The following is a 27,684-nucleotide window of genomic DNA, read 5'->3' as shown; positions in this document are numbered from 1 at the left end:
GTGTGGAATGGGGTCCGGTATTGGGGATCTCGACAGTCACTATCCCAACTGCCGTTGCTCCGTTAGGGAGGGGCGAGCGCAAAGAAGCCCCTTGCGGGCTCGCCAAAGGTTCTGTTCTCCCTCTATGGGGGTCAAGGATCCCTACAAGGGAGAATAGCCCCTGTGAGTCGAGACCCCCCTTGTCGGAGCACCAGCAGTCAAGTATCCCCACTGTCAGAGCATCATCCGGCACCCTTGAACTTCTTGTGTCATAATTAATCTGAATCTGTCGCAAAACTCTGTTGTCCATACTACAGTTGCCAATCCCGTGGCAATTTTTTCAGTCCCAGGATTCCAAATCCTGGAATTGGACCACCCTATTATCCATGCATAAATTCCACCCCCCCTACATTTTTTTAACTGACGAGATGGCTAGCAGAGAGGTGCGGTGTCTGGAGAGGTGAAGCGGGACACTGGGTGTAGTGACCGGAGAGGAGCAACGGATGTGAGGGCTGGAGAGATCGGGAGCGGTGCAACTGTGCCACGTAACTCGCAGAGCCATGCAGTCAGGCATTCCCTGAGCTGGAGCGCAGACACTGCTCAGCATTGGAGTGCTCAAGCGCAGGCCAAACAAAAAAGTTTTACAACAGCTGGAGAGCCGCAGATTGACCAGGCCTGTGCTAGCAAGTGTCCGTTAGCTTCTAGCAGTTTCTTGTTGCAGCCTTTCTTACCTTGATGTGGGATACAAGTATTATTCCCAGATAATCTGCGCCACTTCAAGCTCTTGTATTAAAGATGTACGGTGTCTTTTCAACTGAATGTCCATTTATAAAGCATACCATATTGGACCCTGTCCACGGCTGACCAGAACACATCAGTTACAGGCGCGGGTGAATGCATAATTATACACTGAACAACCTGGCCGATATATTATTCTGATTTGTCCGGAATTGGCCCAAGAACACTCAAGTGCAGGGGTAGCCAACTCCAGTCCTCGAGAGCTGCCAACAGTTAACGTTTTCCAGGTCTCCTCACAGAATCACAAGTGAAGTAATTAGCTCCACCTGTGGATCTTTTAAAATGTGTTAGTCAGTAATGAGTGCACCTGTGAGGTGAGCTGGAAAATGTGAACTGTTGGTAGCTCTCCAGGACTGGGGTTGGCTACCCCTGCTCTAGTGCGTACTGAACTTTAGTGGTCAGGGCCAATCCCCAGCACCTATATTCTTTATTCATATTGTCTTGCTAGCGGACAGAAGTTTTGGCATAACACACAAACTGCAACACACCGGTTTGAGTAAGAGCTTTATATGTACACACGTTTCTTACATTATGGCCATGTTTTTTGCACGGATTACATTTTCTGAATTATATTTTGTACACCAATATAAAGAGCAAGGAGTGAATTACAGAAAGACAAATGTAAAACTGCGGGTATGAACCAGACTGCGCTGCAATGAGTGTATGACCACGGCTGTCTCTCTTGTGCGTGTCAGTGTGTCGCTGAGGAAATCGCGTGACGAGTGAAACGCGTTGGAGCTCATGATGAATTAGTAGAAGCATATCGAGGCCCATACGTTAGGGTCTGGCATACTTCCATCCAGACTCATTTACACCCAATCAGTACAAGAAACGACTATTTGTCTCGAGGGCGAGCATGGATTCACAATTACCCGGCCGTTAAATAAATAATTAATAAAACAAAAAAATACAGCAGATATAAAATTCATTCAGGCCTATGAATCAAACGTGTAAAATAAAAATAAAACAAAAATCCCCCTCCCGCCCAAATGACGTTATATGCACATCGGTGACAGATGCTACGGGGATGAATTCACCATCGGAGGCCGCTACCTTGTGCTAACAACTGTTATCACCACCAGTATATGCGCCGGCCCTCAGGCCCAACTGATACAGCGGATATCATACAATCTTTTCCCTCCTCATCCACATGTGTCCGATCTGAAGGTGGATGTAGGCCTTGGCCTTTTTGTGATAATACATAGAGCACACATTTCACGCTCCATAACCGCACTCGCCTAATTCAGCAGCAGCCCCGTGGTGCGGGAAGCTAAGACTTAATACAAAATAAAAAGTTCTACACGCTAAAAAAAAAATTCAGACTTTTTTTGTTTCTACAGAATACATTACAACTAAAACCAGGTTTTCTGGATTGCTTACCTTAGATCCTTGTATTGTTGGTGCATCCTGGCATGCTTCCCATAGATAATGTGTACGAGTCTCAGCCTTGCCCTTTACCCAAGCTGCGCGAATCACCCTGCTATTTGTTCTCACAGCAGCGCCTATAATCTACATCGGAAGTCCCTTATTTCCCCAGCACGGAGCCGTACCGTCACTTGTCTAGATCTAGGCCAGCAAGTGTGCCCAGAACAGGTTTGGGTGGCAAGTGCCAGGCTCAGAGCTGGTACCAGGATCACAGTCTGCAAGGACCAAGTATAGGCCATCTAGAGACCGGTCACAATAGAAGTTTCTGTAATGGCCTCCCAGGCCTGTAAAAGCAAAGCTGGACTTTCTGTGCTCAGCCGAAGAGCTGACACTCTTAGGTTTGCTTAACCGAAAGAGACAAACTCCTGAATATATAACTGGAGAACCGTCATTTAAAGTTACAGCTCGTGCGTTCCGCTGTAGTATATTGCTTCAGCCAGACACGTAATCTACTTACAGTACAGTAATCGCTGATAACCACACGCAGTCTATGCCAAGCACGAAGGGAAACCACTAGAACTAGTCAGGACCAATTTAGGATGAATAGATGACTCGGCCACAGTAAAGATCTGGAGCCATTCTGTTCAGGACTTCTGCCCCCTATAGTAATGGTCTTATTTTGTACAGGTCATCTCTGCGCTGAGTAGTACACTAGAAGAGCCGAGTGATCACATGTTCCAACCGTTTGGGGGTAGGACTCCTACTATTCGTGAACACGACACCAGTCAGCTGCCGACCACTACAATGTACCAGCTGGCTGCCAGTAGAATCACACTCCTACCTCCTGTGACCACATGCCAGCCTATAAGATCGCTCCCTCCGCAGCCAGCCAATAAGATCACTCCTACCGCAGCCAGCTAGCAGTAAGACTACTCCCTAGTGTGGCTCTCACACAGCACAAAGACTCATCCACGGAGGGCATTCCCACTGATGGTACTAGTACGGGCAAAAGAAAAAAAAAGGACCTATTTTGTGGTTTTTACACCTTACAAAGTCAGACCTCACCATAGCGCTCATACTTCGAGTACACTGTTGGAACCTTGCAGTCAGTGACATATACAGACATGGCTTGGACAAAGTAAGAAACTCATCATCCTTTGCAGAACACACACACACACACACACACACCGGGCCTTTTTCTAGTTCACTCTTAGAGGCGAATTCCTTCTCAAATGGACAAAACCATGTGCACTGCAGGCGGGGCAGCTATAATTTGCCTCTAAGAGTGAGCCAAAATAAGGCCCAAAGGGTGAATCCGCAGAGATCTGGGGATTTAAGGATGAAGCTGAACAACAGGATCGCAGGGCCCATAATCTGCCGATCACTATACGCCAGAGTTAATCATTGCAAGACAAAGAAATCCAGCCTATCAGAAGTCTGTTTAGGTTCCTGGCTATATTTTATAACGCAGGGCACAGATACATTTCACATGGACTACACCCCAGCCCAGACCCCTTCAGCTCGCTGCATCTACTTACAAATGCTGTCTAAAGACTACCGTATTGAAAAAAAAGAAAAACAGTCTAGTGAGAATTCATTATAGGATGCTGTTCAGGTATATTATATAACTGTCGCCTTGACCATTCCTGAACGAGACACCGTCCAATTGCCCCTCCATAATAATTCTCCAGAATGCATGTAGGATACGGCACTGAGAGCAACTTTGATCTCAGGCATTCACCTGCATTAAGGTAGCGAGGTCCTTTGTGACTAGTGAACCGTTAAAGGATGCTGCAGGGGAGCAGCGACTGTGAGGGGGCTACATCCTATATCGAGCCCCTATGCTGGGGCAGTTCATATTTAAACCATTTAATGACAAGGACAAAGTTAGCCTCAGGGCTGCAGCTGCCATCAGCAGACGAAGGGTCCACCGCTGTACAGATCCTGGTAAAGTGCTGGTTGGTACTTACAGGGCTACAGATCTCAGACACACATCATAGAGCCACATAAACTATAAACGTCTGAAGGACAGATGTTCCACATTTGCACCACCTAAGGCAGAAGGTCTGATGATGCCTGAACCAATAAACCAGGCTTGAGCTGTCAGTCTCTAGCACCAACATTCAGGTATTACAAAGTCACAGGATGAGAAAGCAGCTCCTGTTTTCCCTTGTCTCTTAATGAAATAGTTCTTTCCTTTGGAGAGGAGACCTCATTTTATTTGTCCTGTACAAAAGTTCACAGTGGGATGTAATGCCAGGTGAAGGGTACACAAGAGCACCCCCTTTGCCACCACCTGCTGCTAGATCCTGCGGCACCGCTTTCGCTGGCAGTCCTCAACCCCCGGTGGGCAGCTGCTGTCAGAGTCGCTTCCACAGGAAGGGGTGGCCGAGGTGTCGGTTTTTCGCTGCCTGGAAGGGGTAATGCCCATCTGCAACACCCACCCCAACTTGTTGCTCAGCACTTGTTTGAGACCAGGAGGAAGAGGTAGGGCTGCCAGAGAGTCCACGTGGTCGGGCAAGAGCTGACGCAGCCTGGCGCAGCACAGGTACTGGAGGGAGGTGCGGCAGCAGCAAGAACGGATCACTTTCATGCTGCTTTTAGCGGCTGTGGAGCAGACCATAGGGAAGAGCTTCTTATTCCTTAGCTGGGTAGCGGCTACTCCTAGGAAGCAAGAGGAACAAAGGTTATACAGCATAAACATATCCACCAGGAATGCTACTGTAAATCACTTACTATACGATCCCTTTACACTGGTACACACATGAATTACACAGGTTCTGTTGCGGAATAAACCCAGGGGAAATCCAGCCACCAAACCTGTGTAATTCATGAGTGTCCCAGTGTAAAAGGTTAGTACGGAGAGCCTGGCTAACTGCCGCAGAATACGGGAATAACGGATTGCTCAGGAGCATCAGCAGCTGGGTTACACCAGGATCTATGCTGTCATGGAGCCATAAAGGGATGTTCCTAATCCGTGAATAGGCCAAATTCTCTTGATAGTGGACTTTTTGGGGGGAAAAACCCAAAAGCTAGAGCATAAACATTAATGTAAAAATTACCAATGCACTTCCTGTTCTTGTAGAAAGTTAGCACCCCATGCCAGGTGTCCAGGTGCACCCCGATGATTGAGCCCTGGCCGAAGCGGGAGGAGAAGCTGCTTTTGTCACCTTTGTGCTGGAGTAACCCTGGCGGACAGGAGAGAGGGGGACATGTGGGAACACAGAAACGGATGGGATGGTGTCCTCTTATCCAGTGTGTGCATCACTGCAGTTACCTGTGTAGGAGAGACCCCAACTCTCCGCATCTTTGCCCAGCAGACTGCAGAAAGTGTGACGGTATTTGTCCAGGTTCACGTCGGATGTGCCAATGCCGACCATCTGAGAAAGCAGAACAAAAACAACCAAAACAGACAGGTATTATAGCAATATGTCTTGTACCGCCCTATAACAGCCTTCCCCGACACAGGGAGGACCGCCACTCTGCCGCCCTATAACATAAGCTGCCCCGACACAGGGAGGACCGCCACTCTGCCGCCCTATAACATAACCTGCCCCGACACAGGGAGGACCGCCACTCTGCCGCCCTATAACATAACCTGTCCCGACACAGGGAGGACCGCCACTCTGCCGCCCTATAACATAACCTGCCCCGACACAGGGAGGACCGCCACTCTGCCGCCCTATAACATAACCTGTCCCGACACAGGGAGGACCGCCACTCTGCCGCCCTATAACATAACCTGCACTGACACAGGGAGGACCGCCACTCTGCCGCCCTATAACATAACCTGCACTGACACAGGGAGGACCGGCACTCTGCCGCCCTATAACATAACCTGTCCCGGCACAGGGAGGACCGCCACTCAGCAGCCCTATAACATAACCTGCACCGACACAGGGAGGACCGCCACTCTGCCGCCCTATAACATAACCTGCACCGACACAGGGAGGACCGCCACTCTGCCGCCCTATAACATAAGCTGCCCCAACACAGGGAGGACCACCACTCTGCCACCCTATAACATAACCGGTCCCGACACAGGGAGGACCGCCACTCTGCCACCCTATAACATAACCGGTCCCGACACAGGGAGGACCGCCACTCTGCCACCCTGTAACATAACCGGTCCCGACACAGGGAGGACCGCCACTCTGCCACCCTATAACATAACCTGTCCCGGCACAGGGAGGACCGCCACTCTGCCGCCCTATAACATAAGCTGCCCCGACACAGGGAGGACCGCCACTCTGCAGCCCTATAACATAAGCTGCCCCGACACAGGGAGGACCGCCACTCTGCAGCCCTATAACATAAGCTGCCCCAACACAGGGAGGACCGCCACTCAGCAGCCCTATAACATAACCTGCACTGACACAGGGAGGACCGCCACTCTGCAGCCCTATAACATAAGCTGCCCCAACACAGGGAGGACCGCCACTCAGCAGCCCTATAACATAACCTGCACCGACACAGGGAGGACCGCCACTCTGCCGCCCTATAACATAACCTGCCCCGACACAGGGAGGACCGCCACTCTGCCGCCCTATAACATAACCTGTCCCGACACAGGGAGGACCGCCACTCTGCTGCCCTATAACATAACCTTCCCCGACACAGGGAGGACCGCCACTCTGCCGCCCTATAACATAAGCTGCACCGACACAGGGAGGACCGTCACTCTGCCGCCCTATAACATAACCTGCACCGACACAGGGAGGACCGCCACTCTGCCGCCCTATAACATAAGCTGCCCCAACACAGGGAGGACCGCCACTCTGCAGCCCTATAACATAAGCTGCCCCGACACAGGGAGGACCGCCACTCTGCCGCCCTATAACATAAGCTGCCCCAACACAGGGAGGACCGCCACTCTGCAGCCCTATAACATAAGCTGCCCCGACACAGGGAGGACCGCCACTCTGGCGCCCTATAACATAAGCTGCCCCGACACAGGGAGGACCGCCACTCTGCAGCCCTATAACATAAGCTGCCCCGACACAGGGAGGACCGCCACTCTGCAGCCCTATAACATAAGCTGCCCCAACACAGGGAGGACCGCCACTCAGCAGCCCTATAACATAACCTGCACCGACACAGGGAGGACCGCCACTCTGCCGCCCTATAACATAACCTGCCCCGACACAGGGAGGACCGCCACTCTGCCGCCCTATAACATAACCTGTCCCGACACAGGGAGGACCGCCACTCTGCTGCCCTATAACATAACCTTCCCCGACACAGGGAGGACCGCCACTCTGCCGCCCTATAACATAACCTTCCCCGACACAGGGAGGACCGCCACTCTGCAGCCCTATAACATAAGCTGCACCGACACAGGGAGGACCACCACTCTGCCGCCCTATAACATAACCTGCCCCGACACAGGGAGGACCGCCACTCTGCCGCCCTATAACAAAACCTTTCCCGCCATAGGGGAGGACCGCCACTCTGCCGCCCGAAACCTTGCAGGGCTAATGCCCCCATGCTATTAGGAGATAGTGATCACTTAACAGCACACATGGGGGCTTACTAAGATGGGAGATCCATTGAAGATGGGGAGGTTGACCATAGCAACCAATCAGATTCCAATTCTTTATTTATTTAGCACCTTCTAGAAGATAATAGAATCTGATTGGTTTCCCATAGCAACATCCCATAGCAACATCCTGCCTTCAATAGACCTCCCATCTTTGAAAATGTACCCTATTGAATGCCACCTCTGTGGTGGTGCTGGACCCGTATTACCTCCAGCCACCAGCAGAGGTCCTCTTTACAGCTACGCAACGGAGTATGAGTGTTTGCACCTCACAAACAGCTGATAGCCTTGGACTTTGCTTAGCGATAACTCTTGGCACCATGACACAACGAAAGGTCTATAAAACAAATAAATATTTCTTAAAGATCACTACCCACTACATTGCTTAGTAGAAAGGACCTACCATGTCTGTGCCATACACCGGCGAGGTCATCTTAATCTCCCAGAAGTGCTGACCCTTGGTGAGCATCTTAGTGCCGCGAATGGCGGCTGTGCCACAGCTGTACTCCATGTGGAAGCTGACCTTTCTGTTGTCACAGCTGAGAACCGTGGCCGTGGATTTACTTCCATCATCCCAGACCCAGTCGAAATCTGCAAATGGAAAGCATTGTGGGCATAAAGTGGGGGTGGGGGTACACACAGATAGTTACAGGAGCCATCCATCCCTCTAGTGTCTTACAGTCATCCTCTTCTCCGCACTGGCAGTTCTTGATCTGCTGGAAGGTGTGCAGGCTGGAGCAATAGGCATCGTTCTGGCTGTCGCAGCTGCAATACGATTCACCCGTCACAGGTACTGCACTGGGGATGGAGGGAGGGAAGTGCAGCATCTCCATCTCAGAATCACTGTTACTGTGCTATGAAAGAAGAGAAATCAACAGGTCAGGCAGGATACACATGCCATGTCCGACTGGCGGATATCTTTAGAATCCGCTATTTATATAGCGCAATCCTATACTGTGGGGTGGTGTAATTAGGCTTGTTCAACAATGAAATGTAGTGATCTGCTGCCTTCTGACCTGTGCTGTGCGCATTTACAGCAAGTATATACTGTATGTGTCTGGGATGTGCAGCTAGTGCTGTCTGGCAGGACACTGAGTCACTCTGGACAGTACAGACAGCATGACACGGATCAATGAATCCCCATGTTGGTCTATTTCTGCAGGCATATGTATGAAAACAGGACGAGAGAGTTCTGCAATCAATACACTGCTGTACTCTCACCTTTTACAGCACAGAGCTTACATGTAAAACCATCACATAGATCTGGGATGGGGAACCTATGGCCCTCCAGCTGTTGCATCCCACCATGCACCTCAGTGCAATAGGGGAACACTGAACAGTATATTTTACCTGTATTGTTCAGATCAGAACAGTTACATTTTGGACTCATTACTGGCTCATTAATACAGTAAAAATACAATCAAGCTATAGATTGGCATTTAACCAGCAGACACAATGTAATGAAGTGTCCAGATATACCTGTCCATCAGAGTCGTAACCCCAGGCGTCATCTCCTGTCTGAAGCGCTGGTGCCCGGGCATCCTGGTCTCTACGTACCCCACTCAGCACGAAACGCCAGGCACGGCTGTTGCGCGGACGGCGTGCCATGTTCCTCACTAGAAGCTAGAAAATCCAAAGACTCATAAGAGAAGACAATGCACAGACTTGAGTAGGCTTCGCTGCACCTATCATTGTCTGACGGAGCGTTTCACACTAAGCTCGGATCCTTATGGCCTGAATTCAAGATCCGCAAATGCGATTGTATGGTTTTGGAATCCTGGGCCGTAGGAGTGATTCTCTTCAGTTACTGCATTTAGGATCATTGCTGCAAAGCAGAAACACTGCACAGCTCTGGGCTACAAGCCATACCAGCATCAAACTGCACTGGGGAACATTTCTAACAAGGGTTTTACAAATATAGATTGGGAATGGGACTGTTCATATTGTTCTGGAACAGTTTGGAAGATGACGGCAAATATAGTGGTTGTTACTGCTGGCAGCAGGGCTCGTACATGACCCCTCTTTATGTAAAGTGTAAGCTTCCAGATCACTCTACAGGCAAACCTCTGTCTCCTCATGACAGTCACAAGGGTGGGCTCCAGTATATATGTGCATGTGACCAGAGCTATGGGTTCTAGTGAAACAGTTTAGTTATTTGTGGTTGCAGCTCAGAGATCAGAAGCTAAATGTATAGATTTTTAAGATTTGCTACAGCTTGAACCCTAATACCTGGGGATGCAGTTAAAATCCCGGCGGTCGGGATCCCGGCGTTCAGAATCCCGACCGCCGAAATATTATCCCTCCTGGGGTGTCCACGACACCCCTGGAGGGAGAATAAATTAGCGTGCCGAGCGTAGCGAGGCACCGGGCCCGCTGCGTGGCGAGCGCAGCGAGCCCGCAAGGGGGGCGATCCACGTCCCCCCCCCTTGTCGGCATTTCGGCTGTCGGGATTCTGAACGCCGGGATTCAATACTGAATCCAATACCTGATAGGGGGAATACTAAGAGGCTGACCCCAAAGCCATCTAGTGGCCGACCAGAAAACTGCAGAGGAAAATGTGTAAAAGTCCCTTCAATAGCCACAAAACGAGACTGTGAGATATATATATATATATATATATATATATATATATATATTTCTACATGGACTGAAGTACAGGCATGATTAACTGAGAGGCCGTTCTACACCACCCTAGAGCAGCCAGCTCACTGGAAGAAGTGTCCCACATAAAGGCTGTGCCCACAATGCTGTTCTGTACATCATCCATGTCAGGCCTAAGTAACAGCACCTGTGTAATAGGAGCGACAAGATCTATTATCCTATCCCCAGTGTAAGTTCTCATCCAGCAGCCAGACGCGGTCTTATGTGACAATGCTACACACATTATATAGAGCGCTACACTGTAGTGCCTTTAGCTTCCAGGAAATGCTGCAATTTGTAGTTCAACTAAAGTAGAGACACCACAAACAGCTAACACTAATTGGTACTTGTGTATTATCAGGGTGTCCAATTTCCCTGCGTACGCCGGCATAGTGAGATCGCATTGCGCGCCCTGGCCCCGGATTGCATCGCACGCAGAACGCATGCGATGCCATTTAGCATACCCCCACTATCCAAGGCGATGCGATTTAGCACACCCCCACTATCCATGTCCTCCCGACCTTTTCATACCCCCACCATCGGCGTGGAGTTGATTTTATAAAGTGTGGCGAGCGCAGCGAGGGGACGCGGAATACATGTAAAGTAATCCGCATCCGCTCGTCCCACTTTATAAAATCAACTCCACGCCGACGTGGATAGTGGGGGTATGAAAAGGTCGGGAGGACACGTTCTGCCGCCGCTCGCCACGCTTCGGGGTGACATGGATAGTGGGGGGGGTGCTGAATCGCATTGCATGGCATCAACATTGCGATGCGATCTCAATACGCAGAATAGGGCACTAAGCTATTTGTTTAGTGGGCACCCTGATAATACACAAGTATCCACTAATATATATATATATATATATATATATATATATATATATATACACACACACACACTGTACACACCGCATATGACATATGTCCCCTGTCTGGAAGAGCATGCTGGGATTTGTAGTTCCTCAGAAGTCAGGAGCCACAGGTTGCCTAGCTGTAGTAACACATAACACAGGGGCCGGTGGGGAGAACTTATCCCAGGGACAGGACAATGGCCCCTGCCTTGCTTATTACGCAGACTGACATGGATGCTGTATAGAACAGGATGGGGGGCAGTGCCCAGGCCATTATGGGGGCACTATATATAACACCCCCTAGCTGCTGGTCTATAGCACTAACTGCATCTGCTGTGACCAGATTATGGCCTATCCCCATTGGCTCTCCCTCACCCCCCCTGCCTCCCCCACAGCCAGGCCTGCCCGCAAGCCAGGCCGCTGTCCGCCGTTACCCCCGGTACCACTACCTACCTCTCTAGCCGGACTCTCCGACGTCACTAATAACCCCTCAGCTCCCCCTGCCCTCAGCAGCCAGCAGCTCCGCCCCGCGACTCGGTTGGGGGAAAGAGCAATAAGATCAGTTCCACGCTCTTTCGCTATTGGCTTGAGGAACTGTCTGTCAGCGCAGTGGGGCGGTGCCATTGGGCAGCCGCTGCCGCGGATTGGAAGGGTCCAGCAATTCCTTTTACAGCAAGGGGCACGCCCCGCGCTCGCGTTTACAGTGATGCAGGCACGTGACCACGGCCGGCGGCCTCTGATTGGACCAAACTGGAAAGTATCTTTCCTGTAGCGATAAAGGCGTCCCACCAATAGGGGAAGTACGGCGCTTTGGGCTTGCTGCTGAGTGCTGATTGGTGCTCCCTGTGTCAATCTCTTCACATGCGGAAGTGATAATTAGCGTCACCATGGACACACTAGGTGCAGGAGGTGGTGGTGAGTTCTCTCTCCTGGCTCAGTGTCACACGCCAGCGCTGTGTGGCACTACAACTCCCAGCATGCCCTGCTACCGTCACAGCATGCTCCATCAGCAAAGCTGTAGCAGTACATGCTGGGAGCTGTAGTTCCACTGAAGCAGGTATCATCTGTATCATGGATGTCCTCTTTAGCCATAAATACATTTTTCATTCCTTAAAATACAAGTCAGTGTCTGTGAGTTGGGACTGGGGCAGGGAATCGAGTTTCTGTTTGTTGTGGCACTACACCTTCCAGCATGCCCTGATTGATAGGTAATATTTGGAATGGGCAGCACGGTAGCATAGTGGCTAGCAGCGTTCCCTCACAGCACTGAGTCCTATCTGTGTGACGTGTCTGTGTACTAGGGACATATGAGGCCATAACTTTACCTGTTGTTTCAGATGGCGGTAACCTTGCTGGCGTGCGGCACATCATTCTGGTGTTGTCGGGGAAAGGAGGCGTTGGCAAGAGTACTATATCCACTGAGATTGCCCTGGCGCTGCGCCATGCCGGGAAAAAGGTGGGTGTAACCCTGTATGGAATGGTTTTCTGTCTGAGCCAGTGCTTCACGGGTACAATTATAATCAGAATAATAAAAGTTTTGGTAACAGTTCATTATATATAAAAAAAAACTTTAAAACAAAGACTTAAGTGGAACGCAAGTCGTCCGTACTCACATCAGCATTGGGCGCACAGGTGAGCACGTGGACACTCAATAGGCAGTTTTGTTCTGTCTATGCATCTGCACCACTGATATTAATACACATGGTCATGAAGCCGCCAGTATGTGTGCAGGCCTGCACCAGCCCTACACCTGATGTAAGAGAGCCAGCTGCAAGCAGGCATAATCACGCGTATCCTCAATTCTTGCTTGTATATAAATGCCCCATTCTAAGTATGCTAAGATATGGCATTTGGGGGATGTAACGGGGGAGTGGTGGCAAAAGTGCAGGGGGGGGGGGTGTTGCAACCATTTAGGGGGCGTGTTTGATGCTGCAGCTGTGATTCTGTATGCAATGGCTCTGACATCATACCCAGCACCCATGCTGAATGACCCTATGGCTACTGCGATCTTTGATAATTGAGTGTTCAGTGACCGACGCGGTGTTGATGTATCCAGCCGCTGGGATTTACAAAGCTGCCGTTTGACACTCAGTACAAATTGGCTGCGGTGATCCATACTGCGGCGGCCATTATTGGCTGTGACTTGTCTTCTATTGAGGACATTTTTATTAGGAATTGTCGGCGGAAAAGAGATAGCATTATGCAGGATTGCCATCATCCTTATAATTATATCTTCTCCTTTTTACCCTCTAAATAACGGCTAAGGTGAATCAGGTCAAGGACATGTCGGATGAAGAATGGCTTTTTCCCAGCGGCAATTGTCGATTTTAATCAAAATTGTTAAATTGCATCCTCTGTGACCTAGACTCTAATTTCGTTGTTTTACAATGACCATAAACTATTATCTTATCTGTATCATTTTTGACAGCGGCTGCACATATTCCCTTTGCCTACATCTAGGGAAAAGAGCCCTCATTCTAATATGATTGATCCCTGGCGTATTTGCTCCGGAGACCGATGTAGTAGAATTAACACAGGGATGGACTCAGGACCTGGGGGGTAATTCTGGTTGACTCGCTAAGCTGGGTGAGCGAATGTCCGCCCAACACCGCACTTCCCCGAGGTCTTGCAAATGTTTTGCGTTCCGTACTCCTTTTCTAAGCGATCTAGCTAAATCGGTTAGAAAAGGGTCTGTAATCGCCCCGTGTATGTGCCCCTTTACTCTGACAGTGGGCACTAAAGACGTCTTAGTGTTGTGCAGGTATGCCTGACTTTATGTAGATTGTTCTAATGTATAAATATTAATTATATATGTTTTTATTTACTAAAATAAATATTCACTTGCAAAACGAACCCTTTAAAATTTGTGTCATTTTTCCATCCGTCCCTTAAGCCACCAGACTTGATATTTGGTTATTGCTTATGTAGTAAAGATGACTTTTCTAAGCCGTTACGCAGGTTCTTCCGGTCCGGCACATTTAGTTAAACAGTCTTCTCCCCTTCCCCCATAACGTGCTAAGCAAACCTTTTCACCATTATACAGTAAGATGAGGCTAAATGACAGCCGGTACGCTGACAGCTGCCCAACCCGCTTCTACACAGGTGTAGCTGCGCGTGGGTGTGGTGTAGCTGACCATGCTGCTTTGTTACTCTGTGTAGGTGGGAATACTGGATGTGGATTTGTGTGGACCCAGCATCCCGCGCATGCTGAACGCCCATAATAAAGATGTCCATCAGTGCGACAGCGGATGGGTGCCAGTCTATGTGGACCAGGAGAAGAGTATTTCGCTCATGTCGATCGGTTTTCTGCTGGAGCGCCCTGATGACGCTGTGGTATGGAGGGGGCCCAAGAAGAATGGTATGGGGTACATCCTTGCTTATAATTATCATAACCGAACTTACTATGTACATTGGCTGCTCTACCTGGCTCCAGTGTTTATGTATTCGTAATACAGAAACATACACTGAAAGTGAGAGGAAGCCTTTCTTCTAGAGCCTAAATACTGAGGCTTCGGAGTCATTAAACCACCAATGACTGTGAGGTTAGAATGTTCTCTGTTCCATTGGTAGTTGGTTTTCCGTGAAGTTCAAGGTGAGAGCCCGGTAGCATTATTATGTGCTGTAATAGACAGAACATTGTTCCAGTCTTATACAGTATTATGCATACTAGTGCATCTAGCACACTCTGGTCTGTATCTCAGTGTATACAGAATTGAGTTTGCTAGCGGCACCAGAGCAGAGAAAGTCAAACCGCACTGGTTGTCATGGTGCTAGATTGGACACTGTTAGTCACATGACCGTGAAGGCTCCATGTTATGTTGTACTTAGGGTCCTGGAATGTTTCTGCTGCTTTCTAACGCTAGTAACTCCCAATGTCTCCGTTTCTCCTCCTAGCGATGATAAAGCAGTTCGTCAGTGATGTGGCCTGGGGAGAGTTGGACTTTCTCATCGTGGACACCCCACCAGGGACATCTGATGAGCACATCTCCACGGTGGAGGCTCTGAGGGTCTTTAACCCACTGGGAGCTGTACTGGTCACTACGCCACAGGTACTGTGTGCTGTATTTTGAGTTGGACACATATATTATAATAGTGCACATTTACATCTTACGTTTAGGCGCTCCTGGAGCAAAGATGCCAGTAACTGTACCCCTTGCACTGAGTTTATGGAGGTGTAAAAGTCACAAGTCTCATTAGGAAAGGGGCATGGTAATATTGTGCCTGTGATATGCAGGGGTCCCCAATACATACATGATACCGGCAACTCCAAATACAAGTCCAGGTCTTGTGAACGGCCGCTGATAACCCTGTGCACCAAATCACCTCTCCACCGTGCACAGTGCAACTCTAAATCTTATCTGTGGTGTATTCTGCTCTGCAGGCAGTCTCTGTGGGAGACGTGAGACGGGAACTCACATTCTGCAAGAAGATGGGGCTGCCGGTGATTGGGATTGTGGAGAACATGAGCGGCTTTGTCTGTCCACACTGCACGGTGAGCTGCACAGCCAGTCTGCTAGCAGGATAGACCTGTTTGTCTGGGAATACTTTGGGAGTTTGTGCATTGGAGATCTACTTGTGCGCAGATTCTCGCCCATATGCTGAGCTGTACACTAATATGGTTGGGCAGCCCCCTTGCACTTGGTTGCACAGTAATCATCCTGCACCGCCCTTATACTGGGTGAAAAGATGCATCTACACCCAGGCGCGGTAATGCACAACTCTGCGCAGCCCGCTCTTCTGATGGCATGCATTCTCTATGTGAGAACACCCAGTGACAGCCCTGATGGAGGAAACTCTCCATAGCCTGTACTTGTGTATCCTCAGCACCATATCATGCCCAGCGGAATATACGCTTGGTGATCATGCTTGCGTTCAACTCTGCCTCAGCCCTGCGGTGTTTAAGCATAGTCCGATAGTCACATTCCACAGTGCTGAGTATCCTTGACAATCTGTAGGGCAATCTCAGGCCTGCAGTATATGTGGGAAGACTGATTGCACTGTGGCGTGCTGTCGGTGGGGACCCGGTGCCCTGTGGCGCGCTTGCGGGTGCCGGATGACCTCACGACAGTCGGGATTCCAACGGACAGTAGACAGTCATCGGAATACCAACTGTAAAAAGCCTGACAGTTGGGATCCCGACTTACAGGCGGGATTCTGATGTCGGTCCCCCATACCAAACCTGTCGCTTGGCACCCCAGGTGACACGCTTTGTTGCTTCGTAACCTGTGGTGCGTTGTCGCTTGGTGCCACGGGGCACTGTGGTGCGCTGTTGCTCATTACCCTGGGCACTGTGGCGCTCATACAATAGGGATGGCAGAGAAATACATGTTGGTACCGCTGTAGCACTCTCCGTTGTCTCTGTCTTACCATAGGAATGCACAAACATCTTTTCCAAAGGAGGCGGTGAGGAGCTGGCACAGCACGCCGGGGTCCCGTTTCTAGGTAAATATATATTTTCTCATATACTGGGGAATAGTGACGCGCATATGAGTCTGCCTGCCAGTGTACACATTGCTATGGACATAAACCTTGGATATTGTAGAACCAGATTGTATATCTTGCAATGAAAACATATGGGGCAGATGTATTAAGATTGATGAAATTATAAAGTGGCCAGTGATAACACAGCAGACAATCAGCCCCTAACTCTCCTTGCAATCCTAGCCTGTAATTTGACATTTAGGAGCCAATTGGCTGCTGCGTTATCACCTTCCACTTTACCAGGCCCCTATGGGAGGGGAACACATGTAGGGAAGTCCATAATAGATTATTATTCATATTGTTTATTTGTATGGTGCCACAAGGGATCCGCAGCGCCTAACAATACATAAAGGCAAGCTAGGACATGGTAATAGATGTTTTTGTGTCCCCAAAATACCCAGTATTATCATCAGTTAATGCCAGGTATTACGGGATTAAAAGCACAATGTGCCAGGGGCAGTAGGATAATACCTTCCGTTCCTGGTTCTGGTTCTCTCAGCATCTCCCAGATGCCTGTAGAATAGATGCAGGTGATCTCAGCCATGGAGATTAGCTGCCACTGATGGTACTTGTGTATTATCACGGCTCCCACGATTTCCATCTTATGGGATCTTATACAATTTAAAATTGTATACCATTGTATATGGCATACGATGAGATGAGATGAGATTTTAAATTGTATAAGCACACTAATGGGTGCTTTCAAGGTCAATTGGCCCCCCTATAAGATTTTTAATTGTATAAGCACCCTAATGGGTGCTTACAATGTTAAATGCACCCCCACGCCACCCCCACTATCAACCTCAACCCGAAGCGTGGCGAGCGCAGCGAGCCCGCGTCCTCCGACCTTTTCATACCCCCCCCCCCCTCTATCCATGTCGGCGTGGAGTTGATTTTATATAGCATGGCGAGCGCAGTGAGCCACCGAGCCCGAAGCGTGGCATGGGGACGCGTAATACTTTACATGTATTACGCGTCCCCTCGCGGGACTCGCTGCGCTCGCCACGCTTCGGGTTGAGGTTGATAGTGGGGGTGGCGTGGGGGTGCATTTAACATTGTAAGCACCCATTAGGGTGCTTATACAATTAAAAATCTTATAGGGGGGCCAATTGACCTTGAAAGCACCCATTAGTGTGCTTATACAATTTAAAATCTCATCTCATCGTATGCCATATATAATGGTATACAGTTTTAAATTGTATAATATCGGGTCCCATCGCAGCACATCTCATCTCATTGCATACCATCTTAAGCCTTATGGTATGCAATGAGATGGGAGCCGTGATAGTACACAAGTACCCCACTGATTACCCCTACTGTTTGCTGGTTTAACTGAAACCTCTACGAAAGTGTATTTATTTTTTTAAAACTTGTTTCGTTTAAAAACTAAAATGAAAACCCCGCTTTGGTGATCTCTTTCCTCCTGTCCCTCTCCAGGATGTGTGCCTCTCGATCCCGTTCTGGCCCAAAGCCTGGAGCAGGGGAAGGATTTTCTGCAGGAGTTCCCGCAGAGCGCGGCGTACCCCTCCATCACCAGCATCGCTCAGCACATCCTAGGCCGTGCTGCACAGGGTTCCTGACCGGAGGATGTGTAAGGCAGCAGAATACAGAACTGCTGTGAAATGGGTTCAGAGACGCTGTTATACTCTGGGGCCGCTGTGATCCTACCCTGTCTTCTCATACAGAGTCCTGGCAGAAGTAGCGGGTACCTCTACCAGCTTGTCCGTGTGCCTATGGTACAAATCTCTGAGTGTCTTTATTTGGCTGTGCCAAGTGTCATTCCATAATGTGGACAAAGATATAAAGGGTTTTTTTTGCCTTTACACTATGAAATCTTCACATTACTTGGCGATGGTGTGGCTGGCGCTCGTGGCGGGAGACGTGTGTTTGGGCCGACTTACGCCGTAATGCTGATTGTGAATCCTTGCTCCGATTACAGGGTTCTGCTAGCAACAGTGTGTATGGCCTGTAGGGTCCTCCAATCCTACACAATACAGGTCCTATCACTAGCATTCCTATTAATAAGATTCATTAAGGTATACCTATGATGGTGTATGGTCATTTCACCTAGTTTCAATGAAGAATTAAACGTTGGGTTAATAATATTCCAATTTAATAAGAATTTACGATGAGTTTTGTGGATGATCTCGCGCTGGTTAGCGCTGTCCATGCTCTGCGGCTGAGCGTATGCAGGGATGAGTTCTGCAGAGTTGTACACCTGTCGTCAGTTTCACTGCTTGCGGCAGAACGGGTGTGAGCCAGGAATTGCTGGGCATGGGAAGTGGAGGGTATGCAGAGAGCCGACTGATTCCATAGGTATAAGGTGTACGCACACTTTTATAGTGAGGATGGATCCACAGATGGAGGAGAGTGATGTGGCCGCATTAATGTGTGAACAGCTGCATATATTTCCGTGAGTGCATCTGTGAATCAGTGTGCATCTGCAATGTGTATCGTGCCTTCAGTCACCGCAGTCTGGTAAGTTTATAGTATTTGGATATAAGGGTGCGTGAACCACACAACACCCATACATCACAATAAAAAAATAAAATAAAGAAAGTGCCATAGGATTTGCTGTAATGAGACATGAACCGACCAATCGGAGGCAGAAATAAAGCAGATGGGGAGCAGAAGATGTACACAGGGCACTAACATCAGGGTAATGGCAGACTTTGGTGCCTTGTTAGATGAGGATACATTGTTGTCCAGTCACAGTATCAGCGCTGCTTTTGGCATTACCTCATAGACAAAGTCCCATGCTTATTTAAAAAAAACTCCCTTTAATCCAAGGTGAGTGTTTTTTTTATAAAGCTTTCGGTGTGTGCCGCCAAACTACAGATAACAACAGACGGGAGGTTTGTACTGTTCAATATTTCTCTCCTGTAGGGGAGAGAGGAGTGAGAACGTTACCCAATGGGCTAAATCACAGGTTCTCAAACTCGGTCCTCTGGACCCCACAGTGCATGATTTGCAGGTCTCCTCACAGAATCACAAGTGATATAATTAGCGCCACCTGTGGATCTCTTAAAATGTGTCAGTCAGTAATGAGTGCACCTGTGCATCTGCCGAGTGACCTGGAAAATGTGAGCTGTGTGGGGTAGTGAGGACCGAGTTTGACAACCCCTGGGCTAGATGTACTATCCGTCAGTTTGATGGATCTCATACCACTATAGTTATTCCAGCCTCAGCGACACCCCAGAGATCATACGGACAGAACATGTGTTGCGTAGAAGGCATATGTCACATTGGCGCATACAGGGTGACAGCCTTCTCCATCCACAGACCAACAACCTCCTAAAACTATGTAGCAAAAATCCATCAGGTCAGCATGTCCGGTGTACCGTAGGTAAATCTCCGACCTCTATAAACAGCTGGAAAGGAAACTGCTGCAAATGACGGTCTATAAAATCAGTTTTAAACCTCCAGAGGAAAAGGAATAATATCCAAACAAACAAAAAATGGGGGTACTTATGCAATATCTGGGCTCCCGTTTTTCTTATGAGACCGCGTCCCCTCGCCACGCTTCGGCCACGGTGGCTCGCTGCGCTCGCGACACTATATAAAATCAACTCCATGCGTAATTGGATAGTAGGGGTATGAAAAAATGGGGTGCATTTACATACCTCCCAACAGTCCCGATTTTATCGGGACAGTCCCAATTGTCAGGGCCTGTCCCGCTGTCCCACCCGCGGGCGGCAGTGTCCCGTGGTGTGGGGGGGCTGTTGGGAGTCTCCCCTGTCAGCTGCTAAGCAGCGGGGAATAAACGCTATGCGCACAGCGTCTATTCCTGCAGCCAGGGGGCTGGGGGCATGGCTAGAGGCTCACAGAGCCTTTTAGTCATGCCCCCATAGCGGCAAAATGGGGGCGTGGCCTCGCGGAAGAGCCGTGAGTATAGGCCACGCCCCCAAATTAGGCCACGCCTCGGCTACCTAAGTTGGGAGGTATGCATTTAACATGGGAGCCCAGATAATACATAAGTACCAAAATGGAAAATATATTTACTAAAGGTCGATATCCATTGATTTAAAGTCACTATGGGAGATCTTGACACCAGCGAAATTGGTTAGCAAAATAGCTTAGCACAGATCTCTACGTGTGTATGCCCCTTTAACCGATGTTGGAACACACATTTACTTACATTTAAAAAATAAATGTAAAATTCATCTGTCAGTAAATGAGTGTTCTAGTCCTGGAAACTGGAAGATTGTAAATGCATTTAAATACCGCGCGCAATAAAAATCCACACTCAAAACATCGCACCTAGCAGGGCTGCTCTGGCATTATATGAGGCAGAAGGACTGGACTTATTGGCCAATCATCACTTTGGAAATCTTACGTTTTATACACCGGTCATCTACCGATTAATGTCCAATTATGCTGTGAAATGATCACAAGGCTTTTGCTGTAGATATGTTTTTTGTTTTACATTCTCCCAGTAACATTAGTTATTAATCGTCCCACAGCCTGCCCATACTATAAGGTGTAAAGTGTTCATTGGGAAGCCGCACGCGGCATATGCTTAGACCTGACGCATTTCGCATTTCCTAGCCGCTCCGAGAACCTTTTTTTCCCAAAAAGCATTTTTTTGTGTGCATTAGACACAATCTTTGATCGACTCCGTATAAGCTCTGAAGGCATGAGATTGTCCGAAATGTTGTTCCCCGATCTGTCACAGACCCTGTTTAATTGAAAGGAAAGAAAATGACATCACAGGTGATGACATCATCCGCTGATGTAGAAGTAGAACGGATATTAAACTGAGATCTAATCCACGAGGGAGAAATAGAAAATGTACCACGGGCAGCGGGGGGAACCCGACACTAGAATCAGCCTGGGGCCATGTGACTAGATTTAAATAATGTATTTTCAGTAACCGCGCCCTGCATGCATTAAATATGAACTAATGAAGGCGCGGCAGCTAGCAATAACCCCTGGTGTGTTTGTAATAGCAATTATATTACAAGTCTCCTCTCAGCCCTTCACAATAAACAGAGATGGGGGGGGGGGGAACCGACGCTCAGCACACTTTATGCCCCCTTGGATAGTAAAGTATGAAAAAAATCATGTCTAGCATGTTGACCTTTTGTCAATGTTGACCATCTGCAGGTGTCGACCTAGTCACTGTTGACCATTAGTGGTCAACCTAGGGACTGTCAACCTAGAATTGTTGACCCAGGGACCACATACTGACTGTCTACCTACACACTGGCCCTTATTCTGGTTCACTCGCAAAGCAAATTCCTTCTCAAATGGACAAAACCAAGTAAACCTGCAGAAGCCCAGAGAGGAGACTTTCAGCAGGAGTTCGGGGGCGGGGCTTGAGCGTGACGTCATTAAACACCGCACCCACACAGATTGGACTCCTCCTTTTTTGTAAGCACTTTTCAATGAGGCCGCACCCTTTTGTCCACTGTTACTAATGTTGGATGGTCTGCTCTATGGGGCCCATTTATCAAATGCATAGCTGGCATCTCCGATACCTGCTGTGTTTCCTCTATTCCTGCCAGCAGCTGCATCCTGTCCTGCCCCATGAGGAAAAAAAATACTTGACTTGGGCAGGATGAGGACAGGCTGCCACTACAGCTGCCTCTATCTCTCTCCCTAGCTCAGCACTGAGCAGCGTGTGCTGGGGAGAGAGGCTGTGCTGTGGTGGCAGCCTGTTATCTTTCTCATTGCCCGGCTCTTGGCTACGGGGGAGCAGAACTCGGGCCCCTCCATCTGACCCGGGCAAAAATCCCCCCCCCCCCCCCCTCTCTCTCCGAGTCCCGGCACTTTTTCAAAGTGCCGGGACACAGAGCATAGCTCCGCCCCCCGACACCCACGAAACCCGCTCCCCCGCATTTTGATTGGCCCACATGCCAATCAATCAAACACAATGGATGACCATCGATATGTAAAAATATCAATGGTCATCCATTGCATAGTTTAGCACTATCGATGGCCAGTTGCGGAATTGCCATCGATGGCAACCATGGATGGCAATGACAATGATGGCCATCCTTAATTTGAACGTGGTGGTAGCCCGTAACATTGTGGGTGTAGTTCCGGAACCCTCCACCGGAAATAGCCGCTGTGCATATGAAAGAGCGGTGTCAGGACTGGGTCCCAGCGGAGGGGTCTAGCAGGATGATGCGTGGGTGCGTACGCGATTCATGTTGTGCAGAGACTAAGCTAAAGTCATTAATCCTAGTCATAGGGAAAGGCACAGCGAATGTTCTTCTTTTGGGTGCAATATTTATCTAAATTTCATTGATTTGACTTGTCTGCATTTGTATTTATTTATACTAACAGAACAGTCGCTGTGAGCGGCGCCGGCATTTTTAGCGGATATTTTGAGGATCTCTCACAGCGACCTTGGCACTCAAAGGGTTAATACAAATGTTTGCTTGCCAAATGTCACACCTAGTTTGACAAATTCCCTTGGCACTCAAAGGGTTAACCCTCTGCTACAATCCTGTGTATGTGCTGTTAGTGCTGGCCCCTGGCCAATTGCACTGCCCCACCGGCAGCCCATAGGCTACAATGGGCTGCCGCCAACTCAGAATGGCTGTAGCCCCGGGACCTGATGCAATACCGTCTGATGATGTAAAGACTATGGGGCACATTTATCAGTGATCGCATTTACAATGTGATCTGGTCGGAATATTACCGACATCACCTAAATGTATTATTCTGCTAGGTGCAGGCACAGGGCTCCGAAAGGAGCCTGTCCCTGCGAAGCGCTGAGCCGGGGGGTCTGCACATGCGCGGTTATGCACTGACCACCCCGGCGACCCCGCTGACCGCACTGCCCGATGTTGATACATCGGGCAGCTTCGCATCCTCCATAGAAACCTATGGGGGATGCGGCCGGCGGCGCTGCAGGGGGATCTGAGATTTCTGCTGCGGTCCCCTGTGATACATTCAGGGGATACTTAATATTTGCGGTTAATGGCCCCCTCACAATCGTGTTTCTCTGTCTGTATTCCTCTCCCAACAGGTGGTTATAGCCTGAGCGTCTTCTGGTCCTGTAATGCTGTGTAACAGACACTAGAGGGGGCCCTTACCTTATTTAATATTCAAAAACTGTGCTAAGAATAACAGAATATCCACAATTCCGGGTTGTGACCCTCACCGTTACATTACTGTCCTGATCTGGAGCACATAAATGTTACTTATATCCCTTTTACACCTAAAGGCCGGGTCGCTAAGGGGTTTGTGGACCCAGCTTTTGACCCCTTTTACACATACTGCCGGGTGGGTGACGTCACCATAGGTGGGGCCGGAGCTGGTGCTGGGAGAGGAGAGCATCTTTTCCATTGCAGTGAAGAGGTCGACCCAGGTTTACCCATTAACACTGCACTGTGGTCCAGATTGAACCCGTGTTCAACCTGAAACATTTGCCGGGTTGAAATCTTGCGGCCTCCCGTGCAAAAAAAAACGGGTTACTAGAGCGGGTGTAAAAGGGATATAAGAGATATAGCAGCCGGCGATTTTCCACTGGGTGTGGATTGAAAGGTCAATGTATTAGGTCGACACTGACAAAAGGTCAATGTACATGATCGTTGACACAAGCAAAAATGTTGACATGGAACCCCAATTAGTGTCACTTGCTTTGGGCATGGTGCTTTTTTATGTGTTGACCATTGCCATGTAGACCTGTTGCTTGTGTCGACCTTTTCTCAATGTCAACCTAGTGCACGTTGACCTTTTGCCTTAGTGCACATTGACCGCTAGCTGCCTCTCAGCCTGCAGCCAGACAATGAATAGCTGTCAGCATAATGATTGGTGGATGGCTGGAGCTGTCCACCAATCACAGTGCAGCCTTCTCTACCTTCCTCCCAACCTGCAGCCAGACAATGAATAGCTGTCAGCATGATGATTGGTGGATGGCTGGAGCTGTCCACCAATCACAGTGCAGCCTTCTCAAGCTGGATCTCAGCCTGCAGAAAGACAATGAATAGCTGTCAGCATGATGATTGGTGGATGGCTGTAGCTGTCCACCAATCACAGTGCAGCCTTCTCTACCTTCCTCCCAACCTGCAGCCAGACAATGAATAGCTGTCAGCATGATGATTGGTGGATGGCTGGAGCTGTCCACCAATCACAGTGCAGCCTTCTCTACCTTCCTCCCAACCTGCAGCCAGACAATGAATAGCTGTCATCATGATGATTGGTGGATGGCTGGAGCTGTCCACCAATCACAGTGCAGCCTTCTCTACCTTCCTCCCAACCTGCAGCCAGACAATGAATAGCTGTCAGCATGATGATTGGTGGATGGCTGGAGCTGTCCACCAATCACAGTGCAGCCTTCTCTACCTTCCTCCCAACCTGCAGCCAGACAATGAATAGCTGTCAGCATAATGATTGGTGGATGGCTGGAGCTGTCCACCAATCACAGTGCAGCCTTCTCTACCTTCCTCCCAACCTGCAGCCAGACAATGAATAGCTGTCAGCATGATGATTGGTGGATGGCTGGAGCTGTCCACCAATCACAGTGCAGCCTTCTCAAGCTGGATCTCAGCCTGCAGAAAGACAATGAATAGCTGTCAGCATGATGATTGGTGGATGGCTGTAGCTGTCCACCAATCACAGTGCAGCCTTCTCTACCTTCCTCCCAACCTGCAGCCAGACAATGAATAGCTGTCAGCATGATGATTGGTGGATGGCTGGAGCTGTCCACCAATCACAGTGCAGCCTTCTCTACCTTCCTCCCAACCTGCAGCCAGACAATGAATAGCTGTCATCATGATGATTGGTGGATGGCTGGAGCTGTCCACCAATCACAGTGCAGCCTTCTCTACCTTCCTCCTAACCTGCAGCCAGACAATGAATAGCTGTCAGCATGATGATTGGTGGATGGCTGGAGCTGTCCACCAATCACAGTGCAGCCTTCTCTACCTTCCTCCCAACCTGCAGCCAGACAATGAATAGCTGTCAGCATGATGATTGGTGGATGGCTGGAGCTGTCCACCAATCACAGTGCAGCCTTCTCTACCTTCCTCCCAACCTGCAGCCAGACAATGAATAGCTGTCATCATGATGATTGGTGGATGGCTGGAGCTGTCCACCAATCACAGTGCAGCCTTCTCTACCTTCCTCCCAACCTGCAGCCAGACAATTAATAGCTGTCAGCATGATGATTGGTGGATGGCTGGAGCTGTCCACCAATCACAGTGCAGCCTTCTCTACCTTCCTCCTAACCTGCAGCCAGACAATGAATAGCTGTCAGCATGATGATTGGTGGATGGCTGGAGCTGTCCACCAATCACAGTGCAGCCTTCTCTACCTTCCTCCCAACCTGCAGCCAGACAATGAATAGCTGTCAGCATGATGATTGGTGGATGGCTGGAGCTGTCCACCAATCACAGTGCAGCCTTCTCTACCTTCCTCCCAACCTGCAGCCAGACAATGAATAGCTGTCATCATGATGATTGGTGGATGGCTGGAGCTGTCCACCAATCACAGTGCAGCCTTCTCTACCTTCCTCCCAACCTGCAGCCAGACAATGAATAGCTGTCAGCATGATGATTGGTGGATGGCTGGAGCTGTCCACCAATCACAGTGCAGCCTTCTCTACCTTCCTCCCAACCTGCAGCCAGACAATTAATAGCTGTCAGCATGATGATTGGTGGATGGCTGGAGCTGTCCACCAATCAGAGTGCTGAAGCTCATAAAGACAGGGGAGTATTACATTTAGCATAGTCCAGCTCACGTTATTACACAATAGAATTTCTCAAATGAGCATTTGCATATTTTCACTTTAGCACAGTAGGAATCGCAGTTGTGGCAGCATTAGCACCCAACTCTGAATCAGGCCCATAGAGTGTAAGCTCCAGTGAAGCAGGGACTGTTGTGAATGACCAGATATTCTCTATAGAGTTCTGTGTAATATGTGTGCCAGGGCCGGATTTACCACTAGGCAACCTAGGCATCATCTAGGGCCCAACCCCCAAATCCGTCCCTGACCTGAACTGCCCACTGGAGCTGGCGGGACCCAGAGGACGGATGCGCACTGCAGTCACATGGTGGTCACGTGCGCCTGACCGGCAGCCAAATGTGTGTATGGCACACAGTCTGGACTGTCCACAGCCCACCGCCACAATGTGGTGAGCGGTCAGCCCCTACACCAAGACACCACTGCACCGGCACATGGCCACTGGTGACCTGGCCCTTCCCACTTGCTGCCTAGGGATGGACCTGGCCCTTCCTACTTGCTGCCTAGGGATAGACCTGACTCTTCACACTTGCTTCCTGGTGATAGACTTGGCCCTTCCCATTTGCTGCCTAGGGATAGACCTGGCCCTTCCCACTTGCTGCCTAGGGGATAGACCTTGCCCTTCCCACTTGCTGCCTAGGGATAGACCTGGCCCTTTCCACTTGCTGCCTAGGGATAGACCTGGCCCTTCCCACTTGCTGCCTAGGGATAGACCTGGCCCTTCCCCCTTGCTGCCTAGGGATAGACCTGGCCCTTCCCCCTTGATGTCTGAGGATAGACCTGGCCCTTCCGACTTGCTACCTAGGGATAGACCTGACCCTTCACACTTGCTGCCTAGGGATAGACCTGACCCTTAACACTTGCTGCCTAGGGATAGACCTGGCCCTTCCCACTTGCTGCCTAGGGATAGACCTGGCCCTTCCAACTTGCTACCTAGGGATAGACCTGGCCCTTCCCACTTGCTACCTAGGGATAGACCTGACCCTTCACACTTGTTACCTAGGGATAGACCTGGCCCTTCCCACTTGTTACTTAGGGATAGACCTGACCCTTCCCACTTGCTGCCTAGGGATAGACCTGGCCCTTCCCACTTGCTGCCTAGGGATAGACCTGGCCCTTCCCACTTGCTACCTAGGGATAGACCTGACCCTTCAGACTTGCTACCTAGGGATAGACCTGACCCTTCAGACTTGCTACCTAGGGATAGACCTGGCCCTTCCCACTTGCTGCCTAGGGATAGACCTGACCCTTCACACTTGCTACCTAGAGATAGACCTGGCCCTTCCAATCCCCACTTGATTCCAACATACATGCCCTTCCAAACAGCTGCCT

General features: G+C 49.5%; 2 protein-coding genes across 3 annotated transcripts; one reads left to right on the top strand and one right to left on the bottom strand.

Annotated features, from left to right (window-relative positions):
• Positions 1-1,268: 1,268 nt before the first annotated feature.
• Positions 1,269-11,824, bottom strand: SPSB3 (splA/ryanodine receptor domain and SOCS box containing 3). Its single transcript, XM_083152685.1, has 7 exons — positions 11,628-11,824; positions 9,161-9,304; positions 8,361-8,535; positions 8,085-8,272; positions 5,420-5,522; positions 5,205-5,330; positions 1,269-4,806 (listed from the first exon to the last, which is right to left on the bottom strand). The coding sequence occupies exons 1-7, from the start codon at positions 11,796-11,798 to the stop codon at positions 4,445-4,447; spliced, it is 1,269 nt and encodes a 422-aa protein (XP_083008811.1). The 5' UTR covers positions 11,799-11,824; the 3' UTR covers positions 1,269-4,444.
• Positions 11,825-11,936: 112 nt separating this feature from the next.
• Positions 11,937-18,478, top strand: NUBP2 (NUBP iron-sulfur cluster assembly factor 2, cytosolic). 2 transcript variants are annotated; one of them, XM_083152686.1, is made up of 7 exons: positions 11,937-12,089; positions 12,512-12,630; positions 14,334-14,532; positions 15,069-15,223; positions 15,556-15,666; positions 16,547-16,616; positions 18,093-18,478. In XM_083152686.1, exons 1-7 carry the CDS (start codon positions 12,062-12,064, stop codon positions 18,233-18,235), a joined length of 825 nt encoding a protein of 274 aa, XP_083008812.1. In that variant the 5' UTR covers positions 11,937-12,061; the 3' UTR covers positions 18,236-18,478. The 2 variants fall into 2 exon arrangements, with proteins under 2 accessions (XP_083008812.1, XP_083008813.1); XM_083152687.1 differs by lacking the exon at positions 11,937-12,089 and adding an exon at positions 12,364-12,382.
• The last annotated feature ends 9,206 nt before the right edge of the window (positions 18,479-27,684 follow it).

This window comes from Crinia signifera, chromosome 7, assembly GCF_055691185.1.
Source record: "Crinia signifera chromosome 7, ASM5569118v1, whole genome shotgun sequence".
NCBI lineage: Eukaryota > Metazoa > Chordata > Amphibia > Anura > Myobatrachidae > Crinia > Crinia signifera.
Note: the sequence above shows the minus strand (reverse complement) of the source record. Positions and strands in the feature narration are given on the sequence as shown.

What these genes read in the sequence shown, in the direction of transcription:
- SPSB3 (XM_083152685.1), bottom strand. Translation starts at nt 11,798, where the DNA reads ATGGCACCGCCCCACTGCGCTGACAGACAGTTCCTCAAGCCAATAGCG. An exon ending in GTTACGACTCTGATGGACAG is followed by an intron (nt 8,536 to 9,160) that starts GTATATCTGGAC and finishes CTTCTTTCATAG; the next exon opens with CACAGTAACAGTGATTCTGA. An exon ending in GTGCGGAGAAGAGGATGACT is followed by an intron (nt 8,273 to 8,360) that starts GTAAGACACTAG and finishes TTCCATTTGCAG; the next exon opens with ATTTCGACTGGGTCTGGGAT.
- NUBP2 (XM_083152686.1), top strand. Translation starts at nt 12,062, where the DNA reads ATGGACACACTAGGTGCAGGAGGTGGTG. An exon ending in TACTGGTCACTACGCCACAG is followed by an intron (nt 15,224 to 15,555) that starts GTACTGTGTGCT and finishes TCTGCTCTGCAG; the next exon opens with GCAGTCTCTGTGGGAGACGT. An exon ending in TTGTCTGTCCACACTGCACG is followed by an intron (nt 15,667 to 16,546) that starts GTGAGCTGCACA and finishes GTCTTACCATAG; the next exon opens with GAATGCACAAACATCTTTTC.